This window comes from Dipodomys merriami, unplaced genomic scaffold, assembly GCF_024711535.1.
Source record: "Dipodomys merriami isolate MVZ:Mamm:240054 unplaced genomic scaffold, mDipMer1.0.p SCAF_1, whole genome shotgun sequence".
In the NCBI taxonomy this organism is placed as follows: domain Eukaryota; kingdom Metazoa; phylum Chordata; class Mammalia; order Rodentia; family Heteromyidae; genus Dipodomys; species Dipodomys merriami.
The window spans coordinates 49,869,908-49,897,106 of record NW_027202270.1 but is presented as its reverse complement, the minus strand read 5'-3'; the positions used below and the strand labels follow the sequence as shown (position 1 = coordinate 49,897,106).

The 27,199-nt window shown below is 36.9% G+C and overlaps 1 protein-coding gene across 2 annotated transcripts in view; it reads right to left on the bottom strand.

Moving 5' to 3' along the window:
* Positions 1–19,321, bottom strand: part of Slc38a11 (solute carrier family 38 member 11) — a 58,340-nt gene extending 39,019 nt beyond the window's left edge. For both annotated transcript variants that reach the window (XM_070034369.1, XM_070034286.1), the window contains exons 1-7: positions 19,211–19,321; positions 18,594–18,708; positions 16,888–16,962; positions 9,698–9,832; positions 8,274–8,339; positions 7,158–7,264; positions 4,919–4,998 (exon numbers count right to left, since the gene is read on the bottom strand). In XM_070034369.1, the coding sequence (XP_069890470.1) occupies positions 4,919–4,998; positions 7,158–7,264; positions 8,274–8,339; positions 9,698–9,832; positions 16,888–16,962; positions 18,594–18,708; positions 19,211–19,249 (617 nt within the window). In that variant the 5' untranslated portion in view covers positions 19,250–19,321. The remainder of the gene's footprint in view (positions 1–4,918; positions 4,999–7,157; positions 7,265–8,273; positions 8,340–9,697; positions 9,833–16,887; positions 16,963–18,593; positions 18,709–19,210) is intronic.
* Positions 19,322–27,199: the final 7,878 nt, after the last annotated feature.

Sequence of the window (27,199 nt, the reverse complement as noted above, 5' to 3'; positions counted from 1 at the left end):
GTTATTGTTTCCATTCTGATTGTGAAATGTTGAATATTAATGAAGCCCTCAATAAGGGATTTTGTAGCAATAATGCCTCTTATTCTAGCTACAAAATAGCGGCTGCACTGCGTTATTGCACTTTTATCCTTGCACGCTTCCGGGAAAGCAATTAAATTGCCTTGCCACCTCAGTTTTAGAAAGCGAAAGGTTAGAAAACACAATAAAACTGAACATAATTTCCAAAAAGAATTGAAAGTCATTGGACTGTGAGATATTTGAAATCATATCAAAAAAGCAGAATTTATGGGCCCATGAGTTATGGAAAAGGAAATTGAATTGTGTTTTATTTTCAAAACACAACCACTAAAAAGATGTTTCCATAGCAACAAGGTCAATACCAGTAGCCATTACAGACCTCCTCCCCCCGTTTTTTTTTTCTGATAGTGGGTTTAAAGAGCCTTTTCAAATACCAGTTTAAAAGCCATATGAAAAAATACTATAGATTTTCTGAACATTCATTTGAACCAAAAATGAAGAAAATCACACATGGTGTATTGAATTTCTCATGTTTTATGGATTATAAGCATTCGTGACTGTTGTATTTTCAGAAAGAAGCCTGCTTGGCTAGCTGCTATGCCAACCCCTGAACATAGGATTTAATTAGCTCAATTGTAAATAGGGACAGACAGAAGTTGTTTGCAGTAGTGTTCAAACAGAAATAAAAGGTGGCACGGTATTTAAAATATAGTCCTTTAACATCTAAATATTGAAAGAGTTAAGTAAATATTCTGTTATTAAAAAACTTCAAATGTTCAGATAAAATATTATATAACTAGGAGAGGAAAATAGAGGCCATATTTTCTTTACAACCGAAACAAATGGCTCTTTTGCTACAAAATCAAAGAATTCAACTCCAGCAGGAAGTGAATTCTCTTCCTTTCTCCTGAGTCAGGTTGTACTGTCCATTGATCATCATCTGTACAACTTTATCTCCTCAACTAAACAGAATCCCTTTAGAGCAGAGATACTTTTACTTCCCTTGGTAGCATTTCACATGACCTCTTGTGTACAGAAATATTGAAAAAAATGTAGAGACGGAATTGTTAAAAAAAAATCACAAAATAGTAAAGTAACAGAATCTCTGATTTAATGTTAGAAATGATGTTAGTCTTTATATTCATGATTTTAATGTTTCTTATACTAAGAAGGAATAAGTCCTTATTCACAGAATCACCAACTGTTTAAAAAAATAGGTTATTTGCCTGGACAGTGTATCAATTTTTGCCCAAACTTGCCCATTCCCTGACAACAAGTTTGTGTGTATGTGTGTGTGTGTGTTGGTACTGGTACTGGGTTTGAATTCAGGGCCTTTGAACTGCCTTTGAGAATTTTTCCTCAAACTATGCCCTACCACTTGAACCACAGCTCCACTTCTGGCATTTTGGTGCTTAATTGTAAATAAGTCTCACTGATTTTTCCTGTCTGGGCTGGTTCTGAATCTCAGAGCTCAGCCTCCTGAATAGGATTGCAAGCACAAGCAACCAATGCTTGACCAACAATAACTTTCAAAGCTATTCAACAGATTCTAATGTGAAGCTAGAGTTGGAAATCATTGCTTTTCTGTCAGTCTTCTCCTGAGCACAACTGTTGATTAATTCATTTCCTAACTTTTCTAATTTACTTCCTTCTTGTTTTCTTATTCAATATTATTTCATGGTTCCTGTACATATCAAATCTATAACACAGTAATCAGTTACTGAGAGTCATTGTTATAGTAAAGTTGCAATTAAAATAGTTAAATATTTTATAATAAAATTTTTAGCTTAAAGCTAAAATGGGCTCTGTGAGGCTGGGGTGGGAGATTCAGAATTTGAGGCCAGCTTGAGTTTCCAAAAAGAGGCACTTTAAATATTAGTATTTATTATATTATTCATATTCATTTTTGTTGTTATAAATTTAGCTTTTGAAAGAGCTGAATATGGTACCAACACAATAGACATTAAATTAGTATCTATAAAATATATCCTTTTGTTCTTTCTTATCTTTCTTGGCTTATGTAATATCTTTATCCCTTATCTAGACAGCAAAATTCCAATAAATCTTTCAAGATACCAAATTTTCTTCTTTGAGCACACCCCCTTCTCCACCTGCACAAACCACTAAGAAATTCTTTTTGGTTTTGCCACTGTCCCCTCTTTCATGACACAGTGCATACTGACATTGTTTTTTCTTTTGTTTTTAAACAATTTAGGGACAACTTGCAATGGGTGATGATTTAGGGTACAGCATAGCCAAGAACTGTGGAAGCAATGGGCACTCAATGTTTACCAAATAAATGAATAAAATGGCATGATGTAATGAGTGAACTAAGTGTATTTCAGAACAGCTAAGGCTATAGGTTGATCTGTGTCCTCTCTGCAGTCATATGGTAAAGCCATAGCTCCAGTGTGCTGGCATTTGGAAGAGAGGACTTTGACTGGTAACTAGACTTATGGGAGGTCATGAAGTAGGTCTCCTGATGAGATTAGTGCCTTTATTAGCAGAGCCAACAGGGATCTTCTTGTCCTTCTTTGCCACCTGAGGACACCACAGGAAGGGGAAGAGGGACAAGGCCCAAACCCAACCACAATGGCCCTCTGATCATGGGCTTCCACCCCATAGAGCTATGAGAAAGAAAGTGTTTAAGCCACTCAGGTGCTGTGTAATGACAACCTGATCTACCTATGTACCTGTAAGTTAGGATTAAGTGAGGTTAAGGGAAGTTATAACAATGGCAGAACATATATGCTTTCTCTCTTTATTAAAATCCTCTAAAAACAGGTGTCCTTTTTTAAAAGAAAAAGACCATATTAAATGTAGTTAGACAAGAGGTAGGGTACAGGAATCAAATACAGTGAAAATAGGGGTTATATCAGGGGGGAAGAACATACAAAAGAGACAAAAGAAATCACAGAGTACATTATAAGTAGTTTAAATACAAAAAAACCCTCTTGTGTCCCTATCTTGGGGTTCATTTTGCTTAGCTTCATCTTATATGGTCATATGTGCCTAGTTTTTGAGCTTTTCTACTTGTCTGGTAAGATTCTCCTAGACATATACTAGTTATTGCAAATAATGGAAACAATGAGATCTATGTTTCTTTGGGCCTGGCTTACTTCACTTTTCTAATTTGGGGAGGGAAGGGAAATAACAAAATGCTGAAACAAGGATACAAGTTGACCCATTGTAACAATGAGATGTACAAGACACTGTGTTGAAAACGAACTTTACAACTTAGTCAGGGGAAGGGAATAGTTGGGGAGGTGGGGTGAGAAGGAATGGTAGGGGAAAAACAAAGGAGGGGTAACAATGCTGGAGAGGAAATACACTCATTACCTTGCTCATGTAACTGTAACCCCTCTGTACAGTATCTTTACAATAAATATATATTAAAAATGTAGTTAGAATAGATATTTCATATTTTCCTCCAAATTAACTTGAAGTAAAACAATATATATCTTCCTGATTAGCTATAAAACATGTGATAAACACATGCAGTTAGAAAGAAAGTAATATAGTAGAACAACTATTAATTGATGGGAGATGTAGGCTACATTGTCAATAAGAGCTATTTGCCAGATTTTTTTCCTTTTTCCTCAGGTACCATTCATTGAAGACAGTGCTCCTCTCCTTGCTTTAAACCATGGCTTAAGTTAATTTCACTTTCTCTTATTTAATATAGAAAATATATTTAAGTGACCATATACTAATAGACTAATACATTAGTCATTTCTTCCACAAATGTTTATTATGCATTGTGCAACACCAACTCTGTGGTTTGCTTATAAGCATCAACCCTGTACTTTGTATAAGCAAACCTTCACTTCCAATTTTCAATGATGAATAATAACGTTTGAAAAATTGGAGAACAAATACCAAATTGGCAACATTTTACCTGATTAAATAACATTAATAACAAATATCAGTCAGGCTGGGAAGGTGGCTCAGAGGTAGAGCGCTTGCCTTGCATGCATGAGGCCCTGGGTTCGATTCCTTAGCACCACATAAGCAGAAAAAGCCAGAAGTGGTACCCTGGCTCAAGTGGAGCACTAACTTGAGCCGAAGAGCTGAGGGACAGCACCCAGGCCCAGAGTTCAGGCTCCACGGCCAACAAAAAAATTTTAAAAAAAATAAGAAAAAAATCAGTTAACTTTGACAATTAGTTAAATGAAAAAGCACTTTAACAAAAAATAATTAAATAATACAATCAGAAGAGAATAAAAGAGAACTTTCATAGTGACTTGGAGAAAACATAGAGAATTTGAGAAAAATACACATTTCTGGAGAGAGTTATATAGCCCAGGCTGGCCTTGAAGTATGGATTGTCCTATGTCAGTTTCCAAAGTGCTGGGTTACAGGTATTCAAACCTGGCATTCTAATGTCTTTGTTCTTCTCATTTCTGTTTAAACTGCTGAAATTTTTAAAAGACTAAATCAAAATTCATAATCTCTTCCTGGGGCCTGGAAGGTAGCCCAGTGGTAGAATGCTTGCCTTGCATGTATGAAGTCCTGGGTTCAATTCCTCAGCACCACATAATCAGAAAATGTCAGAAGTGGCACTGTGGTTCAAGTGGTAGAGCACTAGCCTTGAGCTGAAGAGCTGAGAGACAGTGCCCAGACCCTGAGTTCAGTCTCCACGACTGACAAAAATAAAAAAAGTAAAAAAATTTTAAAAATCACTTCCTTATTCCAGTTCTTAGGATGGCTATCAAAATGTCAAATAAACTTGCTTTAATCTTTTTAGTGTTCAAACAAAAACTGCACATTTACTTATCTGTAATTATACTCTCATGTGCTGAAGGCCTAGGGTATATCTGATTACATTTCTGCATTTCTGTCATCTAAGTATCTATGCAAAACCTAGCAATTAAAGAGAGACAAGTGTAACAAAACTTACATGTGTGGACCCAATGAAATTACCCTTGTCATTACAATTCCGAGTATCAGAGTTGTCAAAACTGTGGAAATAAAGGATATCTGCAAAAGAAAATGAAAACAACATTGGTGAAGAATACAGATTACTTTATTCAAAATATTTTTTTACTTGGGTAAACATATGCATAGAGTGCTTTTATCCTTTAGTGGTTTATAGTCTCATAGATTCCTATTGATAACCTAAGGACTATAATTTCTTATCAGGTAACAGTCTTTGTCCCCTAACGCCACAAGATAAGCAGTGTTCAAATATGATTTGTGATCTTCTAACATGGCTTCAGACCTGTTTAGTGGCTTTGTGAATAAAGAGTAAAAGTGAAATTACGCTTCCTTTTATCTCCTAGCTTTAATTTAATGTGTAGACTTGTGCCATTTTTCTTCCTATAATTGTTTCCTCTCTGCCTGTGCTTTGCCCATATTTTCTCTTGCAGTACAATGGACATACCACCTTCTGGCACTTCCGCTTTTCACTCTGTTCCCTAGCTCCATTGGCTCTATACGCTGTCACGGTTTCAACCAGTTAAAATATAAATGGCTCTAAGTGCACATTAGCTTTCTGCACTCATTACCTGGGTTTCAAGTCTTAATTTTAAATCTAGATTTCTTCCTAAGATAACTAAAAAAACATATTTTGATGTGATTATCATTCTTTGTTCTGTAATTTGTTAATGTTCAATTAGAAAGAAATTCCTAGTATGAGTCCATTGATCTCTTGAGAAACAGATTCAATATAGACAAGCTTACACAGCTGGAAAGTGACAGAGAGGGATTCAAATCTAAGCACTTTCTACAGATCAAGTCTTCTTCTGACTGTGTTTGGCTCACTGGGAATTTTAAATACTTAGATATTTAACTATGATACTTTCAAGGGACATTTAGAGGAAAACGTTCTCGTATTAATAATACTGGTAGTCTTCTTTTCATGAATACTTTCTTTCTGCTCCCAGAAGATAATATTTGTGCTTACACTGAATAGGTGAAAGGAAAAAGTTAAATTAGTCAGATATTTAGTACATTATAAAATCCTCTTTTGATACAAAATTTGGCATAGCTTTTGGTTACTGATGGAGGGAAAATTCATGGTGGTCAGGATACTCTTAAATATCATTTCTATTCTCGACTCTACTTAGAAGGAAGGGCTAATGACTAGATACAAATATCACTGATATTTAATGTTTTAAATATTACAGCAAAATAAAGTTAGATCAACTGTTAGAAACTTCACACTCAAAGGCAAAACTATCATATGAAAAATTATCTCCAAAACTTCATCAGGCCATGTATGGTAGTACATTCCTATAATCCCAGCGCTTGGAAGGCAGAAGAAAAAGAATCATAAGTTTGAGACCAGCCTAGACTTGCTAGCAAGTTCTAGGCCAGTTTGGGCTATATTTTTAGACTTTGTTTTAAAAATCAAAAAATAAATGAAAAACCATTTAGACACAACAACAAAAATTTCTTTTGTAAAATCTTGAGAGTAAGGGAATAAAATGCAGCCTGATAAATGACATTTTGAATAGACGACTTTCTTAGATGATTTGCTTGGTTTCATTAGAAAAAGTTTAGTGTTTCTCTTTTACAATACATACAAAATATGGTCTAAATCATTAAGGATTAATTAATCAATACATCAACACTAACATTTGCTGAATAGAAATTAGGAATAATAGACATAATATACAAATAAAAAGACTTAAAGCCATTGACGTGATCCATCCTTACTTCTCAGTTTAATTTATTATGTTAATTTTTAAATAATCAATGGATACAGAGAAATTTAAGTTATATGGATTAATGGATACCATATAATATTTGAGACATGTATTCATTGTATAAAGTTTAAATCAGGCTTAACATATATCTCTCTTCAATCATTTAGCATTTTTTGATTGCGTAGTTTAAATTTAAATTGTTTAAACTATCCACAAAATAATAGAACACTTCCCATTAGACATGCTTTAAGCATAGTTCTTTGCATGTTCTAAGTTGTCAAATGCACTGTTGGACCTCAGCCGGTGTGTCTCCCTTAGAGGAGACAGTTAGTCACTCTAGCAAAACTGTAAGTAAATTAAAAACAAAACAAAACAGTAATAAATACTATAATTAAGAACTTTGCCAAACTGACTGCAGGCCAGAAAAAGTAATGAAGGTAAGTAACAAAGCTCATTTCTATGTCTATTTTTTAAAAATATAAAAATTACCTTTCCAAGCTTTGCTATGTTTCGGTACAAGGACAAAGGCAGAGTAAATGTAACGGTGGAAAGCACAATAATGAAGTGTCGGCCAATAAACACATTTTCAGGATCAACTACAATGAAGTAAATATTATTTAGTATTTGCAGGTACAAGGAAACATCAGAAGACTAGAAGCATGGCTCAGATGTTGGAGGGCCTGTCCAGCATCCACAAAACCCTTGATTCAAGCCCCAGTGCTGCTAACCACAGCACAACATAATACAACAAATCAAAGTAACACATTAGTATCAAATTAACTTATCAAGCATTCATTATGACAACATAAACTTTTCATGAACAACAAAAATTTTGTTAATAAACTCCAGAACAAGAAGAAAAAATAGAAATAGAAATAATTTAAAGAGAAACATACGTTTCAAATGACGATATACAATTTTATACTTATTTTAATATTTTAATTGTCTCATAATTGGATTCTCCCTGCTCTCCAAACAGACTCATGATTTAAAAAATATAATCATCATATGTGAAAATTGAACAGGGAGTGGAATTGTCTGAGAATGTTCTTAGTAGATTTTTAAAAGGCAAGCAAGCAAACAAGCAAGTGAGCAAGAGAGAGAAAAAGAAAGAATGAAAAGTAAGCAGCAACAAATGTTAACCAGGATATATGGAGAGGAAAGGCACACATAGACACTGTTGGTGATCATGTAAATTCATTCAGCCATTTGGAAATCAGTATGGAGGATTCCCCTGCCAAAAAATTCCAAAATTAGAACTATCATATGATTCTGCTATGTCACTCTTGGATTATACAGTTGAAGAATATAATTAGAGAGTACATTTCTTGTGTACTCACTATTTTACATATGTAACTGTAACCTCTCTGTACATCACCTCGACAATAAAATTAAATAAAAATAATATAATTAAACACAAGATAGATACCAGAATACCTATATTTCTTGTGGCACTTTTCACAATATGCAATTAGTTTAGGAGCCTATCAACTAAAGAATATATATACACACACACACACATATCTATGGTTATATATATGAATATATATGAACATATTCAACACACATATCTCTTAAACCCTGCAGAGTCTTATTTTTACTTACCTCCTGGGATTCTTTGAAAAACTTTGCTCAAAGTATCTCCAGCAATTATGTTGTAACTTATCATAGCTAAAAATATCATTAAAATGAAAGTCATCAATAAATGATCAAGTACTTTATCTCAGATATTTTAAATGTCATCAATTATTACTTTCCACATATTGATATAATCTCACACTTTTACAAATGTGGTATGGTTATCAGTTTGTACAACTTTAACAAATTTAATGTACCATATCAATTTGCTTTATAAGAAAATTTTACTTTATACATTGATTGTCCCAGAGTACCCTTAAACGATGAACTGTGGAAGACATTTAAAATGCAATTTATTTCATGGCTAAAGTTGAATGTCCACAGATGTACTGCTTAAGTGAAGAATAACAATAATAAATTTCAAAGGTACCAAAGTATCTCCTCAATTGAAAATGCAACATTTTAGGGGAAATACATTCTTATTGACTTGGCAACATACAGATGTAACTGTTGGGATGAGTTTCTATGATATTGATATAAAAATAAACTTAATTTGATTATTAGCTTATACTAAAATTTTATCTATTTACAAAGTGTCAGGTAACACTTCATGATTGTGGCACAAACATTAGGATGTTGATCTCATACATGGCTTTTACAAATCCTTAGTTAAAAAAAAATCATGCATTGGGGCTTGGAAGGTGGCTCAGTGGTAGAGAGCTTGCCTTGCATGCACGAGGCCCTGGGTTCGATTCCTCAGCACCACATAAGCAAAAAGAAAAAAGCCAGAAATGGTGCTGTGGCTCAAGTGGTAGAGTGCTAGCCTTGAGCTGAAGAGCTGAGGGACAGCACCCAGGCCCAGAGTTCAGGCTGCATGACTGGACCCCCCCCCCCAAATCATGCATTGAGTCTTAAGAGAAAGTTATTACTTCTTTCATTCACTTTCAGTCCCAGATCACTTTATTTTTATGAAATAAGGAGCACTCAAACATTAATCAAATGAAAACCATCCTCATTTTATTTCAGAAAATAGTCCCAAAGGACCTGAAAATTAGGAAGAAAATGGTAAACAATAAAAACATTTAATTTGGAAAGTATTTCAACTGTTAATTTTTTTAAATGATTCCTAAGGTGCTATTACACTATTTTCATTTAGAAACGAGTTAATGCCTATCATGCTAGCAACTCAAAAGGCTGAGATCTGAGATTTACTGTTCAAAGCCAGCTCAAAATCCATGAGACACTTATCTCCAATTAATCAACAGAAAGCTAGAGCTAAAGATGTGGCTCAGGTGGCAGATTGCCAGCCTGATTGAAAGAGCGAGGTGAGATCACCAGGCCCTCAGTTCAAGCCCCAGCTCTGGCACAATAAGAACAACATCATCAACAATAATAAAATTATTGCATGATAAAAGACATAATTCAAATATGCAACTTCATAATTATCTTACCTATAAAAGGATACAAAAATTGTAGGACAGAGAGGAGAAGATATCCTGGAAAGCCAAAGGTTTTGTTAACCAAAGACTGGTAGGTGTCTGTCCCAGAGAGAGCCCCTCCTTTTATCAACAAAACAAGGGAAAAGTCTGTGGGGGGAAAAATGTCAGAATACACATAATTTTATTTAATTGCCACCCAGAAAGAGAAAAAATTTAAAAAAAGTTTATTTCACATTGCAGTATTCTCAAGACAAGGCTTACATATTTCATAAAGGTGTTTTGTGAAGTGCAGTATTTTCAGTTGTATATTTTTCAATCAAGATACAAATATATGTAACATATCTAGGCAATGGTTTGGACAGAAGAGGATTACAGATGAGATTCAATGTACCAGGGCTCTATTTTTCGTTCCTCACCCTATAAAGTAACCACTGTTACCAGCTCTCCAAGTAATGTCACATTGGTAGTCAGGCACTGTATAGGTATTAAAGTATGAAGACTATGATTGAAATTTCATTAGTATTTCAGAAACTAATAGATTTAGGACAGCCAGAGTTTGTATGTATGAGTGTGTGTTTTAAGTAAATAAAGTTAGTAACAATTTTTTTTTTTTTAGTCAGTCGTGGGGCCTGAACTCTGGGCCTGGGCGCTGTCCCTCAGCTTTTCAGCTCAAGGCTAGCACTCTACCACTTGAACCACAGTGCCACTTCAGTTGTTAGTAACAATTTTAAAGCTACTATGGTTAAGAGAACTTTACAGCATGGTCATTGTAGTTCCAATTATAGAATTAAAGTCAAGGATAAAAACATATAGAGGTTAAATAAAGTTAATTCCTCTCTTCTATTCAATGCAGTGTCTTTACTGGATGACATTGCAGTTGTGTTGAGCTTTACAATTGTATATACAAGGTGTTGTATTTGTTCTCTTTTCTCTTTCTTTCCATACTCCATTACACTGATTTCCTTCCTTCCTTCCTTCCTACCTTCCTTCCTTCCTTCCTTCCTTCCTTTCTTCCTTCCTTTCTTTCTTCCTTCCTTCCTTCCTTCCTTCCTTCCTTCCTTCCTTCCTTCCTTCCTTCCTTCCTTCCTTCCTTCCTTCCTGCTTTATTGCTTCCTTCCTTCCTTGCTTTTTTGTGCCAGTACTAGGGCTTGAACTCAGGGCCTTTGCGCTGAGGCTCAAAGGGGAGCCACATCTCTCCTTTATGGCTTTATTTTTTGGTGATTTTTTTTAAACGTAAGAGTCTTATGGACTTTTCTGCCTGGGCTGGCTTTGAACCATGATCCTCGGATCTCAGCCTCCTTATTAGCTAGGATTATAGATGGGAACAAATGGTATCTGACTGATTTCTTTGTATCCCGTAAGTTGGAAATGCATCAAGATACAAAGAAGAAAATACAACATCTGCAGTATAGTTTCTATTTCCATTCTGTCTCTTGAATCAGTGAAACTTTTTTATCCAGTTCACTAACGATGTCCAAGGTGATCTATCCAGTTGCTACTTCCTAAACCTTAATCTTTAATGATTTTCGCTGCCAGTCTCCCCCCTCCTCCCTCCTCCTATAATCACTCTCTCCTAGAACTCTTTCATTCTAGCACTTTTTCTCTTAGTTCCTGCTTAGTTTCATCTACTGTCTCCTTTGATATTTATTATATCACTTTTTTTCTGGGTCTTCTTCAACCATTTCCGTGTTTTTATTGGCCTGTTTGTTTCACCAGTTTCTTTTATTCTGTATATTTGGGCTTTTTTCTCACTTCATAATACACTATTCTGATTACATTAAGCCTGTGGTTTTAATTGTCATACAGCTGTGATAACACCTAAATTTATGTCTGAAGCACATGCACCTCATAACTCTAAACTTCTGTGTCTCCCTGTTACCTTAGAGATGATCTAGGTAAGCCAATTTTAAGTGTCCAAATTCTTGTTTTGGTATTTGTATTGGAATTTGCTTTCTTTTTTCTTTTTTTTTTGGGGGGGGGGTCCAGTCATGGGGCCTGACCTCTGGGCCTGGGCGCTGTCCCTCAGCTCTTCAGCTCAAGGCTAGCGCTCTACCACTTGAGCCACAGTACCACTTCTGGCTTTTTGCTTTTTGCTTATGTGGTGCTGAGGAATCGAACCCAGGGCCTCAGGCATGCAAGGCAAGTGCTCTACCACTGAGCCACCTTCCCAGCCCTGGAATTTGCTTTCTTATTCACTTTTTCCCCAGTTGGTGAATATCAGCAGAAACCTAGAACTTCCCTGGGCTTATTGATATTCCTTACTTTCTGTATTCTTTGGTCTCCAAGATCATTAACTATTAGTATCAAAGAGTAGCTCCTAATTTCTAATCTTTAACATGATTTATTCAAAGCCTTGGCTTTTATAATTTCTTGCTGGAATTGCTGCAATCACTTTCTTTCAGTGCCTTTTCTTCATTAACCCACAGATACTTCTGGTTTCCCCTCCCTACAGAAACATTCTGACTTTTATCCCTCTTTCAAGTGGCTCTTCTGCTATAAATTCTCTAGGGAGATCTAGTGTTTTCTATATACATAAAATGCTTTTCATAAGAAATTACATTTATTATCTCTGTAAGCCTTTCTGCAGTAAGTAAGCCAGCCTTACAGTATTTGGGAGGATTATGGTGTTGAAATGCCTATCCTATGCCTGGTGTCACCTAGAGGCTAATGAATGAGAAGTTGTGCTATTCCCATTTATCTTTGATGGACTTCACTTAGTGGTTGGCAAAGCATTGTATCTGGACTCAGGTACCAATAACAGCTCTAAGACTCTATAAAATATGTTCACAACTTTTCTGTGTGCTAGATCTTTTTCCAAAACTCATTTGATCTTTACAATCACACTAAGAAGTGGTTAGTATCTCATTGAATGAATAAAAAGGTAAGGCACAGGAATTTAGTTCAATAGATGAACTCCACTTTGCTAGATATGAAAAAAATCAGGATGTAGGCTGGGGTTTGAGTTAGTTCCACAGTCTATACATTTATTTAATCAATACCCCAACTCTGGGTCAGTAACTGCAGATTTGTTGTAAGCCATTTAAATTGAAGTCTCAGTTCCCTCCTCTCTAAAATAAAACATCTGCCTCATTGAATCAGGATTAATATTGTGGCTGCAAGTTGCTCAGCATTGAGACAGTCCTGCAGAGATGGTAATGATTATCATTAGAAGGCAGCCTTTGCATCTACCTCTGCAAGTCCTTCGAACTCCTCTCTCTCCTTGCTGAATAACTCCTCACACTCTAGCCACAATAAAGCACTAGCACATTTCCCTATGCCTTTCTACATTTCCATCTGCTTACAGTACCCATCCATTTACTGTCTAACTTAAATTTTTTCATAAACAAAGAAACATGCTCCTTGTCATAATATTCCTTGGAGGCTGACTTAAATGTCAGTGTCTGGATCATCATGTACAGGTCTTTATTAAGGTATTTTTCATGATATAATTATGCATGCATTTTGGTCTCTCTGATACACTATGTAAGGAGCTTCATAGATAATTTTTTATTATTATTATACTGGTGGCAGGATCATTCATTGAGACAGTAATGACCTGTATGTATTTGATGAATAAATTAATGGCAGTATAGTAGAGTTAGCTGTCTAACTTTAATTTAATGTGGTAAGTGGCATAATAAAGAGAGATTTTAAACTATTCTACATGCAGAAAGGATACAGCAATTAATTCCTACTTCCTTTGCTTAAAACTAAGAAATGCTCCCCCAGAGGTGTGTCTGGTTGGATATAACTATCTCACCAGGTGGAGAAGGAAAAGAATATCAGATAGGAATACCAACATCAGGAAGGCAGTGTGAAAGAATATTCCATACATGTGGAATGGAACAGTCTATAATGGCTAACAGAGAAGGTGACTGGCTAGAAAAAATTAGATATGACACTGAAAACTAAGATTGCTGAGAAAGGAAGGAAGATTTAGATATTGTTTTGTCATTACAGCAACTTAGAATGTTTGGAATGGGAGAGAAACAGAACTGAGGCTGAAGTCTTAAGAGAATTCTGTAACAATATGGAAGACTCATCAGAGGGAGGGCAGACGCAAGGAGGAAAGCCAGGGAGGACTTGACTCACTGTGAAGACTGAGAGGCCATTAGTAACATCAGAAATGCCATGAAGGGTTAGGTAAAGAATTGGATGTTAGAGGTGAGAATGCTGAGTTTTTAAAAAAAAATCAAAGTTTATTATTTACAGTTCCCAATTTTAAGACTCAAGTAAATAACAAATGTAAGTGTTTATCTGCTTGTAAAATAGTCTATAAATATATTCTCTTCAAAGATTTATGTTTTCTTTTTTCTCCCTCTCTCTCTCCCTCCTTCCCTTCCTCTGCTCTCACCCTCTTATGTATGTATGTATGTATGTATGTATGTAGATATTTTGCTGGTCCTAGGGCTTGAACTCTGGGCCATGTCTCTGAGCTTCTTTTACTCAAGGCAAGCACTATACCACTTGAGCCACACCACCACTTCTGGTTCTTTGAGTAGTTTTATTGGAGATAAGAGTCTCATGGACTTTCCTGCCAGAGCTGGCTTTGATCGGTGATCTTACAGATCTCATCAGTTGGGAAAGGTGTTTATGTCATGAATTACTTATGTATAGTATGATTTAGGTTTAGTAACTGAACATTCTTCTCAAATTCTGAATCTGAGGTGATACCTTTTTCTTAACTTTTCTGTTTACTTGTTTATAATGTGTAACGGTTTTCAATGCACTTATGCTATGAAATTATACCTGAGCAGTAATTGTCAACACTGACTGACTAGGAAACAGGAAAATTTAAAAAGGACAAAGGTAGATACTTGAGTAGGCTTTTAAAAAATGTGATAAATGCTATTTTATGCGATTAAGTACAATGCAATTTTTTCAACCTAGTAACTGTTAATAAGCACAAAGCTATGGGTCCCAGGCTACCAAGTAATAGGTCTTAAACTATAAATAGCTAGAAGCAGCTTAGGTCTTGGGGGAGGGGTAAAAAGAAGGGAAAGCCGGGCACTGGTGGCTCACGCCTGTAATCCTAGCTACTCAGGAGGCTGAGATCTGAGGATCGCGGTTCAAAGCCAGCCCGGGCAGGAGAGACTGTGAGACTCCTATCTCCAATAAACCACCAGAAAACCAGCAGTGGCACTGTAGCTCAAGTGGTAGAGCGCTCGCCTTGAGCTGAAGAGCTGAGGGACAGTGCCCAGGCCCAGAGTTCAAGCCCCACGGGGCTTGAAAAAAAAAAAAAGAAGGGAGGAGAACAGTCCAATGACTCTACAGCTTTGGATTGGTATCTATTGAATACTTTATTGCTTCTTCCTTAGCCAGAGGGATGATGTTATTAAGTGTTGGATTAGAAAGTCTGAGACTTTTTTAAAAGTTTTTTTTTTTAAAGGCTAGATTACCAGAAACAGAGCTGGGACCAATCCCTTGACATAGAGTGCTCTCAGTAGTACTGAGATGGAAGGAGAGGCCAGAAAACTAGCTAAGGGTTCCATTTTGGTGGAGACTAGTGGTACTTTAGCACCATGGTGTTGGCACTCTGAAGCTCTAACTGCACTACATATTGGGCCCTTTTGAATGAAAGGAGCCTGGCTTCTGGATTTCTATCATTCAGTCATCAATTGAAGACTATAGGGAAGCAGGTATGGTATCACAGGAAGATGAATCTATTGAGTTCCAGACACTACTCCAGAGAGAGAGGCAGCTGAGGGGCTCTGCCACAAGTTGGTTCCAGGGGATCTAGTTGCTCACTGTGGTTACCACAGCAGAATAACCCTGTCAATGTCTCTTTTATGATCATTGCCTCTATTTCAGTGATCCTAAGCCGCCATGTTTGCCATAAGATGGTAGGAAGAGAATTTTAGGAGTAGTAAAGTCTACATTTAGCTGGAGAGTGACCATGATATATACAGAAATGGAAAGAAGGAAAGAGGTTTAAAAGAAACATAGACTGTGGGTTGGGAAGGTGGCTTAGTGGTACAGCGCTTGCCTTGCATGCATAAGGCCCTGGGTTCGATCCCTCAGCACCACATAAGCAAAAAGAAAAAAGCCGGAAGTGGTGCTGTGGCTCAAGTGGTAGAGTGCTAGCCTTCAGCTGAAGAGCTGAGGGACAGTGCTCAGGCCCAGAGTTCAGGCCCCATGACCGGACCCCCCCCAAAAGAAAGAAACATAGGCTGCATGTTTTTCCCCATTTGTAGCAACTAGAATGCACCTATAAATCTACATGTAAACAGACTGGATGATTAATATATATGTGTATGTATGTATATATATATATATATAAATCATAAACACACATACACACAGGGACATGATATATTATATAAGACTCTAGACATTGTCTGAGGCCAAAGGAGGATATGTATAGGAGCCGTAGACAAAGGCTCAATAGCTATGTGCATATGGTCATATAAAACAAGGTTTTATGAAATGAACTCCGAGAAAAGAAAACAAGAGATGTTTTTTTTAGTTGCCATTGTTGCTTCTTTTTGCTTTCTTTTCTTTTTGTCTTATTAGTTCATTTGTATTTGGGAGGGTAAGGGGGGCACAGAAAATGTAGAACAACATTGGTACTCACAAGTAAAATGAATTGTACATCTTGTGGGTGGGAGGGAGAAACTGGAGAGAGTGAGGGAAGGGGAGACATGGTTCAAATAGAGTTGTACTGTTACCTGAGTTATATCACTGTAACCCTTCTGTATATTAGCTCTACAATAACAAGAAAAAGAAAATAAAAGAAAGGCAACCTAAACAACAACAAAAAGTGTTTCTGCTGCCCTGAAGGCATACAGGGTGGGGGTAGGGTGGGGAATAAGGGCAAGTCGATCAGAAGTTTGCAGGTGAACCCTGCTAATTGAGCACTGTGCAAACAGGGCTGTCAAAGGGCACTCCAATGCACCTGCCCACAAGACCTTGCTGTGCACTGTCAGTGGTGTCCTTCCTTAGTCTTCACCAGCTTGAATGTGACTTTCCCATCTACCACTTTCCATATAAATAAAAAAAAATCACGTGGAAAGGATTTAGGATCTTCTACTCTTTCTAATCTGTTTAAAGGATTAATATGAAAAGTAAATTGCCTAAGACGTAATGTTTAAATTCTTTAGTATCCTTTGATGCACTTCTTGATTAGCTAGGAAGTCCAGTTGTAGGCAAAAGTCATTTGCAGTCTGAAATGCAGGAACACTCAATTATGTGATTTTTTTTACCTGTAAAATATGAAACCCAGAATAAAAGCAATATGCCCAATGGAAATCCAGCTTCCTTCATTGAATATGGGAGCCCTGGGTGGGGGGAAAATTCCATATTAGTAAGACACAGAGATAGAGACATTTTCCCCAATTCTGATGCATAATAGTTAAATTTACATATGCTCATGACAGATTTCTAAGCAGTACATAGGACAATCCTAAAATTAAATGCTAGCATATTAATATTTATTCCAAGCTATGGTGTCATTCAGTTAGAAACATGTCAAGAAAGCAGATGATGGGATGAGAATAAAGCAAGGAATGAAAATCAGATGTCAATTTATACAAATGTCGAGGGTGACATAAGTCCTAGAATGCAGAGAGAGTAGTGACATCAAACTTTTCTTATGTACTAGCTTAGAAAACAGCATTTGATAAGAAAAAGTAGCATTATGGGATATTATGAAAGACTGACACTGGAATCAAATCATGAAGGAAATGTCAGAAAAGGGTTCATGCAGAACTATTTTTGATAAAGCTAAAGGATGGATATACAATTATTTAATATAATTTTGGAAATCTGAACAATTTTAGATTACTGTCAAAACATTCAAGATAAAAATAATTTAAATATCTCCACTCAAAAAAACATTTTTTTTTCTTTTTTTGTTGCTCATGGGTCTTGAACTCTGGGCCTGGGCACTGTTCTAGCTCAGCTCTTCAGCTCTAGGTGAGCTTTCTACCGCTTGAGCCACAGTGCCACTTCAGGTGTTCTGGTGGTTAATTGGAGATAAAAGTCTCACAGGCAAGCCTGCCTGGGTTGGCTTTGAACTGCGTCCTCAATTTCAGCCACCTGAGTAGCTAGGATTATAACCACCAGTACCTGGCAAATCTTGTTTTCTGAAAAGACTTCTCTTTAATCTTTGTTTTAAACTACTAAGCATAATGTAGTGTTGGTGATTTTTCATGTTGCTGGAATATTCATATCAGGAATCAATTCTAGGAATCCACCATGCAGAATTTCCCATATCTCTACAGTGTATAGAGGAAATATTTTTGTAGCTTTTTCCCCCCAGTACTAAGGTTAAAACACAGGGCCTTGTGTGCTTATTAGACAAGAGCTCTACCATTTAAAACAAGTTCCAGCCCATGGCAAGTAGAATTTTAAAGAGATTTTTCCACTACTGTTTGTATTTCACATCAGGTACTTCCAATTTGTGTACCAATTTTTAAAAGACTATATATGTACAATCCAAAGTCCATCAACATGTGGAAAAGTAAGAAAAATAGTGCCAGGCTGAGAAGCGCAAATTTTCAGGCCATTAGAATGACAAGCTTTGTAGTATAAAGTTACATTCCTAGTATTGTAGCTTGCCAGATTTTATTTTTCCTTGTCTTTTCTAAATTGGAATGCTTTCAAATAACAAAAGGAATAATAATCACCCTCTGCAGGTCAGAGGAAGAATGCGGTCAGCTGTTTGTGTGTGTTGGTGAAGTGGGAAGGGTATGACCCCCAACCCTATCTTCACAATGGAAAAAAAGAAACTAGAAAGACTGTTATGGAAGAAAATGGAAAAGGCTTTTGTGGAAGAAAATCATCATGTTTCTCATTCAATTTTTTCCCTTTTAAAAAATAAACCACAACACCAAAGTAGCAGCATACTAAGTTTTAAATATGACCACTTTGTTTAAAATAGAAAACAAAACCAAAACAGAACACTCACCTATTATACCAGATCCTATAATAGAGTTGACAATATTAAAAACAGCAGCAGACTGACAAGATTTCCCATTGTGCTCCTGCTCAGAAACCAGGGTTTCCCGGTCATCCAGATCCCCCTATTTCATGGATCAATGGGTTAGTTTACTATTTACTAGCACACACAAAAAAGTGAACAGTGTCAGACAAATATGCAATGCAAGATTGTAACAAAATATTGATGCTAATATGTCAGATCGATGGTGAGAATAAAATGATGATGAGTAAGAGCTATCAAACCCACAGGTTTGTAAGCAACTCCACCCTCCAGGGTCCTCTTCACAGCTGTCCCAAATGCTTACTTAGAAGGACCTGACAACAACTCTACAGGGCAGGAGGGATTAGGGAGTCAACATTGAGATGCTGTGACATTAAAGAGGTAGTATTGAAAAATCCTTGCCAAGGCGAGGGAGGGAGGGGATTTTAAAAATCAGTTAAGTCAGATAAAGACATTTTTACTTTTCTTTCTGGAAAACTTTCTGCAGGGCGAAGCCAAGCCCCCAGATGAAGGTAGCTGACCTTCGGTCGCAAGGATGGAGCCAGCAGAACTGGCTCAGAGCCTGTCCCGGTGTCCAGCGTTACCTGGGATGGGGTGAGGCGCTGCTGCCCCTGGTAACCCATAGCTGGGCCGAGGTCTGGAGCACGTGGAAAGTTCTGGGTTGGGGAACCCCGGCTCTGGCCCTGACAGCTTCCTTGTCCTCCTGGCACAAACACCACTTCTAGGTTTCAGGCACAGAGGTGGAGCTGCAGGGAGCCAGCGGTCGCTGGCTGGACGCTCTGCGGGAGGCGGGGCCCTCCAGCTGCCCTCGGGTCCTCCAGCGGTGGTCACGCCCCCATCACTTTCTCACCAGTCTGCCCAGCCAGACGCAGAATACCCATGCAGGAGTGCTGCAGGGTGTTTGTGACCCACACAGCACTCTCTCCCCCACGACTCCTTTAGTGCCGCCCTGATCCTCACCGCGAGGATGAAGAACTACTCTTTCCAAGGCTGCAAAGTACATTTGATTCACCCACCCTGCCTTGACCAGATTGTAGAGAGTTAGGACGGGTCCATTTTACATCATTCAAGAATTAGTTAGATTCTGCTGCAGTCTGATGACCGGGCAGAACACAGGGCACTTCTTCTCTGCCCCTGCTTCTATCCCACTCCTGCTTTCTTGAGCATCTTTCCTATCAGCACTTTCTCCCCCTACGTTCCTTCTAGGACAGAAATGACAGGTGAAAATGTGGCACTTGTTACGTTCCTAAGAAAATAGCTACAGCAGCAACACCAAGAACAAGAAAATAGCTGCAATGTTCCTAGGAGTTTAGCAAATGTGATAATTCTGCATGCTTTGGTCAAATATCTCCCGGTAATTTCAGAAAAGGAGAGAAGAAAAGATAGATTGATACTGAATTCAGAAAATAAACCTGTAAAACTTAGAAAAGGGGATGTAAAGATGAAAAAGGAAGACAACCTAAAGTGTGAGCTAGAAAGAATCTGAAATGACCGTCTAGTCTTTTCTATTATATCACAGATGATGAAAGCAAAGCCTAAGAGTTCTCATTCATTGAAAAATACAGAATAATCAGATAATAGTAGTAATAGATAAATAATCATGGACAGTAAGAATGACAATAATATATGTGCTTATCAATAAAGAGGTTCTTTTCCTTAGGCATTCATTTAAGATTATGAAAATTTATATTGAAATATAGAAAAACTGAAGAGTTCTAAAAATAAATTCTACATGCTGTCTACCATCCAGGTACCACATGTTAATATTTTCTCATATGTCTTCAAATTATGAAATTTGAAGCCCATTGCCATAACCTATTTCTTTCATACCATCTCTAATGTCACCTAGTTTGTGAAATTAGTATGTGTATTTTCTATGCTGATTAATAATTTCATTTCTGTTTATAAATTATTTATAATACACAAACAATAATCTTTCTTTGGAGATTTACAAGGATGTGAGTCAGTGCTCATGGCTAATGTCTATAATCCTAGCTAATCAGGAGGCTGAGGATAAAGGTTTGAGGCCAGCCCAGGAAGGGACTTCCATAAGACTCATATCTCCAATTAACCAACCAAAAGCCAGAAATAGTTCTGTGGTTCAAGTGGTAGAACACAAGTCTTGAGCAAAAAATGTTCAGGGATAGTGCCCAGACTCTGAGGTTATGCCTCAGTACTGGTAAACATATAAACACACATACACATACCACACACACACACACACACACACACACACACACACACACACACACACACACAAGATTTCACACACACAAGGTTTAACACCCGCAAGATTTCTAAGGATTAAGCTGTATTGTACATGTTATCTTCCACTGGTATTTTTGAATGTTTACTCAACCTGCTTGCAAAATGTTTGTAGATACAGGCAAATAAAGTTGATTCATTTTATTTACCTCAGTTAGCCATCTCTTGGAGTGAAATATATTTGAGGTTGTTTCTTATTTTGCAACTTCTGGAGCATATAGCTAACAAGTTCTCAAGAAGTGGAACTGTTAGGCAGCAGTAAACAGTTCCAAATTTCCCAACAAATTGATACTCACAATTATACTCTCACCATCAGTGGTGATATTCTTAATTTCCTGCGGGAAATGATTTATTTATTTTTTCTTAATTTTATTGTAAAGATGCTGTATAGAGGGGTTACAGTTATATGAGTAAGGTAATGAGTACATTTTTTGGTCCAACATTGTTAACCATTCCTTTGTTTTTTCTCCCACTATTCCTTCCCTCCCCCCCACGCCTTCCCTTCCCCAGAAGTTGTAAAGTTCATTTTCAATATAGTGTCTTGTGAGCATCATTGTTGCAATGGGTCATCCTTTGTCCTTGAAGACATGGTTTAATTTGCAAGACTTGTTCCTGAGTGTTTTTAAATGGTATATGATGGTTGTACAAATCTTGAGTATCCTAATTTATAATGGAGGACTTTTTCATATATTCAGTAATAGTTTGCATTATCATCTTTGAGAATTTAATTTTACATCTTTTGCACATTTAATTTGGTCTGTTGGTCTTTTAAAAAATTAATTTGGGGGAGACATTTATATATTTAGGAATCAATTACGTCAGTCATACATTTTATACACAATGTCTCCCACCTTTTTATAAAACTGTGTTTATCTTTTATCATGTGATGTTTATGATTTTGATATATTCAAAATTAGTTATCTTAATTCCAATACAAAAGCATTAGGATAAAAAATTACATCCTGTTTCATGAAGACATGAGAGGAAAAAAACTTAAAGAATAGTAACAAATTGAACCTAACTCTTTATGAAAAGATCCAAGCCAATTTCTGTGTACTCTAAGAATGAAAGGATAAGCCCCACGCCAGTGGCTCATACCTATAGTAACTACTCAGGAGTCTGTGATTTGATCATATGAGTCCTTGTGATCCTCTCCTAAGAATATCCTCCTCTGGTCTCACTGTGTGATTGTTTAGACTGCTGTTTAATTAATTGTGTCTGAGTATAATTTTTGTTTTTTACTACCTATTGGATTTACTTGTAGATTGATAGGCACATTCTAATTATTATGAATGAGGGAAAACATTGCAGCCTATGTTTCTTTGGATCTGGCTTACTTCAGTTGATATAATTTTTTCCTCTTGTCTTCCCATTTCCTTATGAATGGGGCAATACTATCCTCTCTTATTGAAGCATAGAATTCCATTGTGTATATATGCCACATTTTATTCATCCATTCAACCACTGAGGAGCATCTAGGTTGATTTTATATTTTAGCTATGGTAAACAATTCTTAGATGAACATGGTTGTGCTGGTGGCTTTAGTGTGGTCTGGTTTGTGGTCATTTGGATAAATTCCCAGGAGTGGGATTGCTGGGCAGGGAAGCTCTATGTTTAGTCTTTTGAGGAACTTCCATACTGCTTTTCAGAGTAGCTGACCAAGTTTACATTCCCACCAACAGTGCAGTAGCATTCCCTTTTGGCCATATCCCAACCAACATCTGTTATTGTTAGTTTTCTTGATAATGGGCATTCTTTTTTTTTTTAATTGTGAGAATACCATACAGAGGAGTTACAATTACATGGGCAAGATAACGAGTACATTTCTTATCAAGCATTGTAACCTCCTCTTTGTTTCCCCTTCCCATCCCTACCCATACTCCCTCCCTTCCCTACCTGATCCCCCCCCCCACCAATGTTGTAAAGTTCATTTTTCGACATAACAACTTGTACATCTCATTGTTGCAATGTGTCCACCTGTATCCCTATTTAAACGATTTGTTTTTTCCCTTCCCCTCCACAAATTATACCAACATCAAATACAGTGAAAGCATGGGGTATACTGTGGGGGAGGGACATACAAAGCAACATAGAAATCATCTTATAAATATGTTAAAACAATTGTATGAAAGGAAAAATAAAAACAAAAAATATTTGAATACTTATCTTGGGGCTCAACTATGTTTATTGCAGCATTATTTACCATAGCTAAGATATGGAACCAACCCAGATGCCCCTCAGTAGATGAATGGATCAAGAAAATGTGGTATATATACACAATGGAATTCTATGCCTGCATCAGAAAGAATGACATTGCCCCATTTGTTAGGTAATGGAAAGACTTGGGAAAAAAATATATTAAGTGAAGTAAGCCAGGCCCAAAGAAACATAGGTCCCATGGTTTCCCTTATTTGCAATAACTAGTATATGTCTGGGTCAAACAGAAAAGGTCAGATAAGCTGATAATGGACATTCTAACTGGAGTGAGGTAGATCTCAATGTTGTTTTGATTTGTATTTATTTAATGGCCAGATAAGTCAGATATCTCTTTGTGTGTCTATTGGTCAATTTCTTCTTCAGAGAAGTTTCTCTTTAAGTCTTTATCCCATTTATAAATTGGATTGTTATTTCTTTGAGGAGTTGTTTTGGGTGGTTTAATATTTTGAGCTGTAAGTATATTTGAGATATGAGACCTTTGTCTGACGCATAGTTGGTAAAGACTTTCTCTCATTCTATGGGCTTTCTAATTACTTTGATTGCTGTCCTTTTCCATGCAGAAACTTTTCAGTTTGATGTAAAAATCCCATTTATCCATTCTTTGATTGTAATTCTGAATCTCTACTTATGAAGTTTTGATCCGTGCTAAAACTCTAGTGTTTTCCTTATCCCTTCCTGTAATATTTTCAGGTTATATGGTCTTATGTTGAGGTCTTTGATCCATTTAGAACTGATTCCGGTGCAGGGTGATATATAAGGTTCTAACTTCAGTTTTCTGTACATGCATAGCTGATTCTGCCAGCACCATTTGCTAAAAATGCTGTCTTTCTTCCATCCTGTGTTTTTGGCTCCCTTATCAAATATTAGGTGCCTTTAGGTCTGTGGGTTCATTTCTGAGACTTCTATTTCATTGGTACTCAGGCCTATTCTTGTGCCAATACCAACTTATTTTTATTACACATAGATTTGTAGTAGAGTTTGAAGTTTGGTGTTGATATTCCAAAAGCACTGTTCTTCCTGCTAAGGATTGTTTTTGCTATTCTATTATTCCATATGATTTTTTAGACTGCTTCTTCTATATCATTGAAGAATGTGTTGGAATTTTGATGGATATTGCACTGAATTTTTAGATAGCTTTTTGCAGTATTGCCATTTTTATTATATTAATACTTCCAATCCAGGAGCATGTAAGATTTTTCTGTTTCCTTAAATCTGTTTTAATTTACTTTTTTGGGGTTTTTAAAGTTTTCATCATAAAGCTCCTTTACATCTTTGTTAATTCATAGGTATTTTCTGAATCTATTACAAATGGATTTGCTTTCCTAATTTCAGCCTTGCTCTTCAGAATTCCTTTAAGTTGATAAACCATAGTAAGTATTTTCATTATGAAGAAATTTTAGAAGCATTATTATTTTATTCAGAAGTGAAACAATAATGCAATAAAAGAGGGAAAAGAATGCAATAATAATGCAATAATAGAGGGAAAAGAAATTAGAGGTATGACAATGGTTTCTAACATAGTTATAAGATTATTTCTTTGTTGCTTTGTATGTCCCTCCCCCAAGGTATAACTATAACCCCTGCTTTCACTGTATTTGATGTTGGTATAATTTGTGGAGGGGAAGGGAAAAAACAAATCGTTTAGGGATATAAGAGGACCCATTGCAACAATGAGATGTACAAGTCGTTATGTAGAAAAACGAACTTTACAACTTTGGTGGGGGGGCGGGAAGATGGAGGGAGAATGGGAAGGGATGGGAAGGGGAAACAAAGAGGAGGCAACAATGCTTGATAAGAAATGTACTCGTTATCTTGCCCATGTAATTGTAACTCCTCTATACTGTATTTTCACAATAAAAAAGGAAATTAGAGGTATGAAAATTGGAAATAAATATTGAAATAAATATTAGAATACTCGTTTTTTATGTATGACTAAATTCATTCCCAAAGTTGTTTTATTTGCATGTTAGTTGTATGAAAGGGAGGATTTGTTCTGATTTCCCCATACATATATATAAAGTACAATGATCAAACTCATCCCCCTCCATCACTGTCATCATCTTACCATTACTCCTGTCTTCTTAAAGCAATTTCACCATATTTCATTGATCTATTTTAGTACTTGCTACCAACTCCCCTTCATTCCCCTTCATTATATTGGTCCTCCACCCTCCAGCTGGCACCCACCTTACAACAAAGGCTGTTTCACATTCCCATCATTCATATTTCATCTTTAGTGCATAATAATTGTGTGAAGGAGTGTCACCATAAATATGTACCATATATATGTTATATACTATAGCATATGCATATCTTGTACTTTAGTCAAACTGATCTTCCCTATTACTTTCTTTTCCTGTCCTTCCACCAACCCCATTACACAATATTTTCATAAAATTGTCATTATTAACAAACAATAAAATGTTTGTAAAGAAAAATCCAAAAGAATTAGAGAAAATATTGTACATCATAAAAATAATTTAGGGTAAAAAACAAAATTAAAAAAGAATTTAAAGATATTCATAATCTTTTGGAAGAATGTTGACAATCAAGTCATATTAAAAAGGTTTAAATAAATAGAATGACTTAGGTAAACCCCGCCACTTATTTAAGCCTTAAATCATGTCTCTTGGTTTTTTTTGTTTTTTGTTTTTGCCATATGAACCTCAAATCTCTGGAACTGCAAACTTAGAAATTTCTCAAGCTTTTTTCTAAACATAAAATAAAAAATAAATCTTTGTTTTTTTTAAAATAAAATTAGAATGATTTTTTTTTTTTTTTGTCAGTCATGGGGCTTGAACTCTGGGCCTGGGTGCTGTAGTGCTCTACCACTTGAGCCACAGAGCCACTTCCAGTTTTCTGGTGGTTTATTGGAGATAAGAGTCTCACAGACTTTCTTGCCTGGGCTGGTTTTGAACTGCAGTCCTCAGATCTCAGCCTCCTGAGTAGCTAGAATTACAGGCATGAGCCACCGGTGCCCAGATAGAATGATGTTTTGTGAATTATTTGCTTACTCTCAGCAAAAACTGAAGATTAAAAAAAAGTCTGCTCATTGTTATATTTATTTTCCCTTTTGAGACATAGAGTCTGTTAGCTTGGCGCTGGTGGCTCACGCCTGTAATCCTAGCTACTCAGGAGGCTGAGATCTGAGGATCGCGGTTCAAAGCCAACCCGGGCAGGAGAGACCGTGAGACTCCTATCTCCAATAAACCACCAGAAAACCGGAAGTGGTGCTGTAAATCAAGTGGTAGAGCGCTCGCCTTGAGCTGAAGAGCTGAGGGACAGTGCCCAGGCCCAGAGTTCAAGCCTCATGACCGACAAAAAAAAAAGTCTGTGAAGTTTAAATATACATCTTAAAAATACAACCAGGCTCTGGTGGCTCATGCCTGTAGTCCTAGCTACTCAGGAGGGTGAGAACTGAGGATTTCAGTTCAAAGCCTGAGCGGGAAAGTCTCTGAGACTCTAATCTTCTACAAATTACATATAAAAAGCTAGAAGTGGGGGCTGGGAAGGTGGCTCAGTGGTAGAGCACTTGCCTTGCATGCATAAGGCCTTGGTTTCTATTCCTCAGCACCACATAAGCAAAAAGAAAAAGCCGGAAGTGGCGCTGTGGCTCAAGTGGTAGAGTGCTAGCCTTCAGCTGAAGAGCTGAGGGACAGCGCCCAGGCCCAGAGTTCAGGCCCCACGACCTGACCCCCCCCCCCCGAAAAAAAAAAAAAGCTAGAAGTGGTAGAATTCTAACTGGGGACAGTGTCAGGCCCAGAGTTCAAGCCCCAGGACCTGCACAAAAGAAAAGAAAAAACAACAGAAAAAAACCCTATAGTTGGGCACTAGTAGCTTAAGCCAGTATTACCAGAAAGCTGAGATCTGAGGCCAGCCTGGCCAGAGAAATCCACAAGACTCTGTCTCCAATTAACCGGCCAAATACTGGAGATGTGGCTCCACTGATAGAATGTCATGTGAGAGCAAAAGTGCTGAATAAAAGTGTTTTGTCCACAAATTCTAAAAGGTTCACCATAATAAACAATGCTTAGCCTGATACTGGTGACTCATGCCTGTAATCCTAGCTACTCAGAAAACTGAGATCTGAG